Here is a 9,199-nt window from a genome sequence, read left to right on the forward strand (position 1 = left end):
GTGGTAGCCTTCATCCAATCAATGAAGCGGAAAAGGGATATCCTGTCTTGACCAGACAAGCATTATGTGTCAAAAATAAATCGAAGTGATTTCCAAACAATGCGATGAGTGTCCGGTCAGGCTTTAACCTTACACCGATAGGATATCCAGTGATAAGAAGAGAAGTGAAGAAAGAAGATGCTGTTCTGATATCCAGGGTATTTTATTTTCTATTATATTTATTTGATCTGTTCTCAGTATGGAAGGGAGCAGTCAACAGTTTAAGATAAGAACGAAGGTCCTGTTCCTAGACTAAGCTGGCGTGGAGGGGACCCTTTTTGCACAGAATAGGGGTCGGGACTTCCTACGTTAGTTATTTAATTAATATATATATCTAGCTTAACAACTTAATTTTTTTCTGAGGTACTTTTAAGGGATTTTACGTACGCAATCAATACACAGTCATGTAAAACCTTTGTTTTCAAGTCATGTATTCTAATGCAGCCAGCACAAAGTTCAATAACTTTATTGCACTGGAGCCCCTACACAAAAGGAAATACTTAGTGCTAGTACTGTCACGGTTGAATTCGTGCTAGTACAAACATTACAATTAATAACGGTGTTCGTTATACACAACTGTCTTAGAAATCACGTTTTCACGCATCAACATAATTAATTTTGCAACTATGAGCGTCGTCTACTACAAAAAAAAATCACGAGCGCCCGGAAATCTTTCGGAGACTCTTCGCCCGCCAATGCCATAATCATCTTTCTGTTGCAACAACCAATTCAGCAATTTTCGTGGAAAAAATGAGGCAAGGCCGTCGAAGTCAAATTGTAATATACAATTATAGTCACAGGATAAACCCTCGCATCCTAAATTCCTACGTTTATGAGGGTCTCAGATAACTAAAAAATCGTAAATAATCGTAGGTCTAACGTAACACTGTCGTAGGGCAGGCCTATGATTTACCTGCCGTCGAGAACTACGTACGGGCTGAATTTTCTTTGCACTTGTTCAAAATCTACAACAAAGGTATACGACAACATTTCAGCATACGTCGCTAAACACCAACATTTTCTACGATATTCTTCGGAATTTGATGGTGTGAATTGGCCACAAGAAAAAGACTATTCTACGATTTCTGTCGAAGACTTGTTGTACGACGTATTAGACAGGGGTATATTATTAAGGAAGATTTCTCACGATAGCTCAACTATCTGTAACAGTTCTCAATTGCGTAACAAGTGGTTAAGTCCTGTTCATTTGTACGGAATCGATTAAACTTAAATCACGATCAAACACGATTATCAACGAGTATCAACGAAAGGCCAAGAAGTAGCTTCGAATAATACAATCATGGTGGAACGTAGGAAATCGCGAGCACACAAGTGACGGCGTCCTTTGCTCTAGTAGATGGCGTAGGGACACGGATGTTTTGGCTTATCATGCGGCCGTCATGGTGATTCTATACAAATGTCTTTAAACCTGGCACTCAACGTCACGATTTCGAACACACTTGCTCACGATTTTGGAAATCGTACTCATAGGTAATCGTTGATTGTCGTGGTTCGACGTAACTGGCGATTTATTACGAATTCCATAGTAACGCTCTGTAAGAACACAACAATCACATTTCTTAGTGAATTTAATGATCGACAAGGCATCATCATCATCATCATCATCATCATCATCATCATCATCATCAATAATAATACCGGTACTACGTGCGCCCGCCGTAGAAGTCGTAGGTACGAGCGCCAGTCGAGGCGTTTCTAAGTAATTTATTCTGTGCAGTTGTTTTGATGAAGGCGCTATGTTAAACGTATGCGAGAAAGCGCAACAGCGAGTTGTAAACTATGCATTTCTTTTAGGTATTCATGACCAATGACACAGATAACAAGGGCTTCTTGTCAAGAGCAGACCTCAAAGTGGCAGTTGTAGAGCTGCTTGGTTATAAACCAACGAAGGTACTATTGTACTGTTGTTTATGAAAATGTAGAGGTGGTGTTTTATAGAGCCCGTTGTCAATGTGGCGGCGTCGTGGTGCAAAAACACGAATCATAACTCGAACTCTGTTCAACATGTTCACGTGCAACAAAGTACAACTATTTCCGGTAATACTACGATGGTGAAGTCCTTTTTAGCTCACCTAAGCCGTAGGCCGAGGGTGAGCTTTTAGGATCGATGATTGTCCGTCGTCTGTCGTCCGTCCACACTTAGTTTGTTAACACTCTAGGGGTCACATTTTTGTCTCAATTGTCACGAAACTTGGTCAGGATGTTTGTTACAGTAATTACTCTGACGAGTTCGAATATGGGTCATCTGGGGTCAAAAACTAAGTCACAGCGCCCAAATATGGAAAAACCTTGTTAACACTCTAGAGGTAACATTTTCAGCCCAAATATCCTGGAAATTTATCAGGTTGTTTAAATGATTTCTAGCTCAAGTTCGAATATGGGTCATCTGGGGTCAAAAACTAGGTCACAGAGCCCAAATATGGAAATACCTTGTTAACACTCTAGAGGTAACATTTCCAGCCCAAATATCCTGGAAAGTTGTCAGAAAGGTTGTTTCGATGATTTCTAGCTCAAATTCGAATATGATTCATCTGGGGTCAGAAACTAGGTCACAGAGCCCAAATATGGAAATACCTTGTTAACACTCTAGAGGTAACATTTTCAGCCCAAATATCCTGGAAATATGCCAGAAAGGTTGTTTTGATGATTTCTAGCTCAAGTTCGAATATGGGTCATCTGGGGTCAATAACTAGGTCACAGAGCCCAAATATGGAAATACATTGTTAACACTCTAGAGGTAACATTTTCAGCTCAAATATCCTGGAAATTTGTCGGAAAGGTTGTTTTGATGATTTCTAGCTCAAGTTTGAATATGGGCCATCTGGGGTCAAAAACTAGGTCACAGAGCCCAAATATGGAAATACCTTGTTAACACTCTCGAGACAACATATTCATCCCAAATATCCTGGATATTTGTCAGAAAGGTTGTTTTGAAGATTTCTAACTCAAGTTCGAATATGGGTCATCTGGGGTCAAAAACTAGGTCACAGAGCCCAAATATGGAAATACCTTGTTAACACTCTCGAGATAACAATTTCATACATCAGAGAAGCCAAATCCCTGTTATTGCCCTTTAATTATCAACAAGTCTATAGCACAAAGTTTCACTGAGGTGAGCGATATAGGGCCATCTTGTCCCTCTTGTTTGTGGTCATCTCGTCTAATTTGGATGAAGGAAAGTCGATTTATTGTCAACGCCTTGGCGTCGTTCTCGTCGGGGTCGTCATGCCATAACTTTAAAACTTGGTTCTAATTCGAAAACCATGTTTTTTGTTAGGATTACACATTATAGTTCTAACGATGATTTAAATGGAGACAGCAAGTTGATCTACAATTGTATTTTTTTCAGTATGAGGCAGACCAGATGTTACGAGACTATGGGGATAATGTCAGTGAAACTCTGCGAGGTAAGAATACTAGACCATTGTGATTTATAATCTATGGGGATAATGTCAGTGTAACTCTGCGAGGTAAGAATACTAGGCCATTGTGATTTATAATCTATGGGGATAATGTCAGTGTAACTCTGCGAGGTAAGAATACTAGACCATTGTGATTTATAATCTATGGGGATAATGTCAGTGTAACTCTGCGAGGTAAGAATACTAGGCCATTGTGATTTATAATCTATGGGGATAATGTCAGTGTAACTCTGCGAGGTAAGAATACTAGACCATTGTGATTTATAATCTATGGGGATAATGTCAGTGAAACTCTGCGAGGTAGCACGATTAAACATTGCCATTAATAAATAATGAACCTTAAAATTACATGTAGTATGTTATCCTCTCCGGCTAACATGCCGAAAAGAAATGGGAACATATTGCTTTCGAAGTTTTGATTTGACCATGTTCATCACATTAAATCTTAGATATTTGTGCGCCAAAATGCGCCACTGACACCATTAAGGATTACTCTTTACATACATTTTGTTCACTTTTCTTGAACTATTTTCCCAGGCATTTTGCAGCCTGTTGCTCTAAACTTTAATAACACTTTTATTGTGCAAGTCCACTTCACTGTATGTAAATTCTATACTAATTTATTGTTGCAAACACTAGTAGCTATTATAATCATATGTTTTTAGAGTAGAAGCCAGTACTGGTGTGCTTTGGAACACCAGCAAGAGTGTGTTCCCCTTGTCTAGAAAACTCACTGACAAACGTCAAATGTGTATTGTATCATTTATACAAATTCTCTAGGTCTGAGGGAAGAGCAGTTCGTGGCCTGCATGAGTGAGAAGATGGCTGGACTGGATGAGGATGACGAGATCAGACACACCTTCATGGCATTCGACATGCATTGTAGGTCAAATAAGACGTTTTGGTAGTAAATATAATCTAAAACGTGAGAACAAAGGGCGGTTTTCGTGAGTTCTGAAGTCTTTTCTTAACTGAAGTCATTTTCCTTAAACTTTCATAGTCAAATTAATAAAAAGTGTAAGTGTTTATTAGATAAAAAAGTATAAAAGTGTTTGATAATATCATTGAAAATATCAGATATTACTAAGTTATTTTATCACATGATAAGGGCGATACTTAAGTCAAGAAATGACTTAAGATGATTTATGAATACCGGCCAAGATATTTAGCTCGTCTTTTTTCAAACAAAAACAAATCGAGGTCTTGTGATAGCCCATGTGTCTTTGGCGTGGACACCCCAGAACTTTAACTTTTATAGTACTGTTTCATTCCTTTTCTCATGTTGATAAAAACTTAATGATAATTTTATTAAGACAAGGGGCTCCTTTTAAAGAAATTTATGGACGGTTCCCATTAAACGGTTAATGACTTCTTAAGTTAAAGGTATGACAATAAAGATGAAAACATGTATTCTATTATTTAAAAAGTGATTATGTTTTAGTTATGTTTTACCGACAAGGATACTATGCGTACTGCTTCAAAAAATGCAGTTCTCAAAAAAATACTTCTTCACTATCTCATCATCGTTGGAATAGATAATGGTATGTACTTGTTGTAGGTCGAGGCTTCCTGACTTTGGATGATGTGAAGAAAGTGTTTGCGAGCCACGCTCCCCATGTTCCTGTACCAACTATACACTCGGCGTTCAGGTAGAGTGTATATGATCCCCCATAAGTGAGGAGACATATTGTTTTTGCTCGAGTTGTCTGTTCGTGTGTCTCTGCCAACATAGGGGGTTTAAGGGGATGTTTACTTTAGGGTAAGGAGTTAATTTAGTTATGTTTCCTATTGAGAAAAACACACACGTTTTATGGGCTATTTTTAAAGAAGGAAAACCACATATAAAGAAGAAATGTTGGATCTCCGACTGTCCGTCACAACTCGTGTCCGCTCCAAACTTCTTGAACCGCTCGAAGGATTTTGAAATAACTTCCCGTAACTGTTCACCATATTGAGACGATTGTGCAGAGCAGGGAGACATCAGTTTTGTTTTTATTTTTATAAAATGTTAAAAATCCGGACTAAGGTACTCTTATTCTATTTTTCTTCAGAGAAGTTGACCAGGATGGCGACGGGCGTGTCAGTTTCCGCGACTTCCAGTTTCTCATGAAGTACAGCCTCGATGACCACATCTAACCGCATGTGTAGTTGTGCACCAGGAACAATTAGTGCCAATAGCATATTCATAAGGGACATCAAATAGCTGGCGATTTCCAACGGATGGGGATTTCGCAGATGTCCTTGGATATAATTTGATCTGAATAAAGTATCAGAGACTCCGGTTTTTTAAATGTTCTGCATTCCATTACGTTGTTTTATATGTCAGTAGAAAGTATGTTATACATGAGAAGTTAAAAGAAAAACAACAACATTCGATCTACATACTGTCTCTCAAACACATACGCATTTCTTATAGTGGTGTGTGTTGTTGTGTTGCATGCTACGCATTTCTTATAGTGGTGTGTGTTGTTGTGTTGCATGCTACGCATTTCTTATAGTGGTGTGTGTTGTTGTGTTGCATGCTTTTATTTCATACAGAATACAATATTTTGTTGTTACCAACTAATCAGTGTTAGGGGATCTAATTACACGTGTTTGATCATTGATCAAGTATTAGTTTACATAGTTCAATGGAATCCACCTTTGCCAATTCATATCCAGCTGCACACCCTTGCTTCATTCTGGCCTGAGAAAGTTTAAATTGTGATGTGTGTTTTCAAGGCCAGTTTGTATTGCGACGGACGATCTTTTTTCCGACTAGAGAAGTGCAGTACTGTCAGTACTTTTTATGTTATACATGTATGTATTAATAGTGATTTATTTAAGTTCTGTGATAAAATGGTCTTGTTCATTTAAGACGATTATGACATTTTTTTAATAAACATGTAATTAGCGAATAAAATATAATATAATACATAAATGTGACTTTTTCTTTCATTTAGTTTTTGTTCGTTGAGTTCACCTAAAGATAAATCCATCATGGTGAGCTATTGTCATGTCCCGTTCTGTATCGCTCTTTCATGTCGCCTTCCAATTCGGTCTGGAAGTTTATTTAGTATAATCTATGTCGTCTAATCTAGTTTGTTTTACGAAGAAGGGAAGTTGTGGTGTTGTCAACTGGCATAATATATATACGCGTTGGTGGCGTTCATTTCTCTAATATCATTATCCACTTTGGCCAGAAGTGTGTTTTTTATGGAATATTTGTCTTTTTTGCCATTGCTCAAATCAGGTCAACAACTGGGTCATGTGTAGGGGGACTGTTCAATTGCCACGCATTCCTTTATCTCTTGAAAGGGCGAGAAGATATTTTATTTCAAGTGTTTCCGCGAGATAATTATTTCAACCTTGGGCTGACTAAATGCATAATTTGTATTCGACATGCCTCTGATGACGAATCTACTCGCAACTACAAAGTAATATAGAATTTGTAGTATTTTGCTTCGATTAGTGAAATCGTGCGTAGCTCCACGTAGGCATTTTAGGCCCAGGCCTGCACATGCATGATTTTTAATTTAGATGATACAAAAAATTCTGAAAGAAACACCCTTAGTCCAAAATAAGTTATACCACAATTGATACAATGTTTTTTTTTAATTTACCAAAAAAGATGAATAAATAACTAAAATAATGGTTCGTATGAAGGATGTCGTGTTGAATTTGAAAGAAAGATGTAGCCTTATGAGACGATAGTTGATCACCGTAGATCTTTTAGCATTCACCAGTAAATTAATATTTGTGCGTATTCAGCTATTAAATACACGGTTGTAATCTTGTTGTCAGTAATTAATATTTTCCATAAATGCATTATTTTAAATAATTTATTTAGTAAGTAGTTAAAGGTTTTATCACTCAAAACTTTTGATGATTTAAAATACGAGTGTCACTTGAAGGTTTATGGTGCATAAACTTCAGGTAAATATAACGCTGAAGGTTTATGGTGTTATGCTTCAGGAAATTATAACGCTGAATGGTTATGTCATGGTGTATATACTTCAGGTAAACATAACGCTGAAGGGTCATGGTGTATATACTTCAGGTAAATATAACGCTGAAGAGTCATGGTGTATATACTTCAGGTAAATATAACGCTGAAGGGTCATGGTGTATATACTTCAGGTAAATATAACGCTGAAGGGTCATGGTGTATATACTTCAGGTAAATATAACGCTGAAGAGTCATGGTGTATATACTTCAGGTAAATATAACGCTGAAGGGTCATGGTGTATATACTTCAGGTAAATATAACGCTGAAGAGTCATGGTGTATATACTTTAGGTAAATATAACGCTGAAGGGTCATGGTGTATATACTTCAGGTAAATGTAACGCTTAAGGGTCATGGTGTAAATACTTCAGGTAAATGTAACGCTGAAGGGTCATGGAGTATATACTTCAGGTAAATATAACGCTAAAGGGTCATGGTGTACATACTTCAGGTAAATATAACGCTAAAAGGTCATGGTGAAATATAACGCTAAAGGATCATAGTGTATATACTTCAGGTAAATATAACGCTGAAGGGTCATGGTGTATATACTTAAGGTAAATATAACGCTAAAGGGTCATGGAGTATATACTTCAGGTAAATATAACGCTAAAGGGTCATGGTGTACATACTTCAGGTAAATATAACGCTAAAGGGTCATGGTGTAATATAACGCTTAAGGATCATGGTGTATATACTTCAGGTAAATATAACGCTAAAGTGTCATGGTGTATATACTTCAGGTAAATATAACGCTGAAGGGTAATGGTGTAAATACTTCCGGTAAATATAACGCTAAAGGGTCATGGTGTATATACTGCAGGTAAATATAACGCTAAAGGGTCATGGTGTATATACTTCAGGTAAATATAACGCTGAAGGGTCATGGTGTAATATAACGCTTAAGGATCATGGTGTATATACTTCAGGTAAATATAACGCTAAAGGGTCATGGTGAAATATAACGCTTAAGGATCATGGTGTATATACTTCAGGTAAATATAACGCTGAAGGGTCATGGTGTATTGTAACGCTTAAGGATCATGGTGTATATGCTTCAGGTAAATATAACGCTAAAGGGTCATGGTGAAATATAACGCTTAAGGATCATGGTGTATATACTTCAGGTAAATATAACGCTGAAGGGTCATGGTGTATATACTTCAGGTAAATATAACGCTGAAGGGTCATGGTGTACATACTTGAGGTAAATATAACGCTAAAGGGTCATGGTGAAATATCACGATGAAGGGTCATGGTGTACATACTTCAGGTAAATATAACGCTAAAGGGTCATGGTGTAAATACTTCAGGTAAATATAACGCTGAATGGTCATGGTGTATATACTTCAGGTAAATATAACGCTGAAAGGTCATGTTATACATACTTCAGGTAAATATAACGCTGAGGTCATGGTGTAAACACTTCAGGCAAATATAACACATAAGGTTTATGATGCATATACTTCAGGTAATTATAACGCTGAAGGATCGTGGTGTATATACTTCAGGTAAATGCAATAAATGAATGAACTGAAAACGGTTTTCATAAGGTATAAATATTTTGCATTCAATATTCGAATGCGACAATCAGGGAATTAACGAAAAAGTTGTTCTGCAAAAAGGATTGTAGGGGGAATGAAGCTTAACGAGTCCCCTTCATTTACTATTTAACCAAATAACAGTGTTCATAGCGGTTTCCGGTTTTATATCATGATAGTTCAGGTAT

General features: G+C 37.2%; 1 protein-coding gene across 2 annotated transcripts; it reads left to right on the forward strand.

Annotated features, from left to right (window-relative positions):
* The first annotated feature begins 40 nt into the window (after window positions 1–40).
* Window positions 41–6,379, forward strand: LOC128209190 (EF-hand calcium-binding domain-containing protein 11-like). 2 transcript variants are annotated; one of them, XM_052913110.1, is made up of 6 exons: window positions 41–197; window positions 1,855–1,950; window positions 3,410–3,467; window positions 4,263–4,364; window positions 5,041–5,131; window positions 5,534–6,379. In XM_052913110.1, exons 1-6 carry the CDS (start codon window positions 105–107, stop codon window positions 5,616–5,618), a joined length of 525 nt encoding a protein of 174 aa, XP_052769070.1. In that variant the 5' UTR covers window positions 41–104; the 3' UTR covers window positions 5,619–6,379. The 2 variants fall into 2 exon arrangements, with proteins under 2 accessions (XP_052769070.1, XP_052769071.1); XM_052913111.1 differs by lacking the exon at window positions 1,855–1,950.
* Window positions 6,380–9,199: the final 2,820 nt, after the last annotated feature.

The sequence above is a fragment of the Mya arenaria genome, chromosome 11 (assembly GCF_026914265.1).
Source record: "Mya arenaria isolate MELC-2E11 chromosome 11, ASM2691426v1".
NCBI classification, from domain to species: domain Eukaryota; kingdom Metazoa; phylum Mollusca; class Bivalvia; order Myida; family Myidae; genus Mya; species Mya arenaria.

Bases quoted from the DNA above. Each gene is read 5' to 3' on its own strand.
- LOC128209190 (XM_052913110.1), top strand. From the start codon at position 105: ATGAGTGTCCGGTCAGGCTTTAACCTTACACCGATAGGATATCCAGTG. The intron at 1,951-3,409 runs GTACTATTGTAC...TATTTTTTTCAG, and splicing joins TTGGTTATAAACCAACGAAG to TATGAGGCAGACCAGATGTT. The intron at 4,365-5,040 runs GTAGGTCAAATA...TACTTGTTGTAG, and splicing joins CATGGCATTCGACATGCATT to GTCGAGGCTTCCTGACTTTG.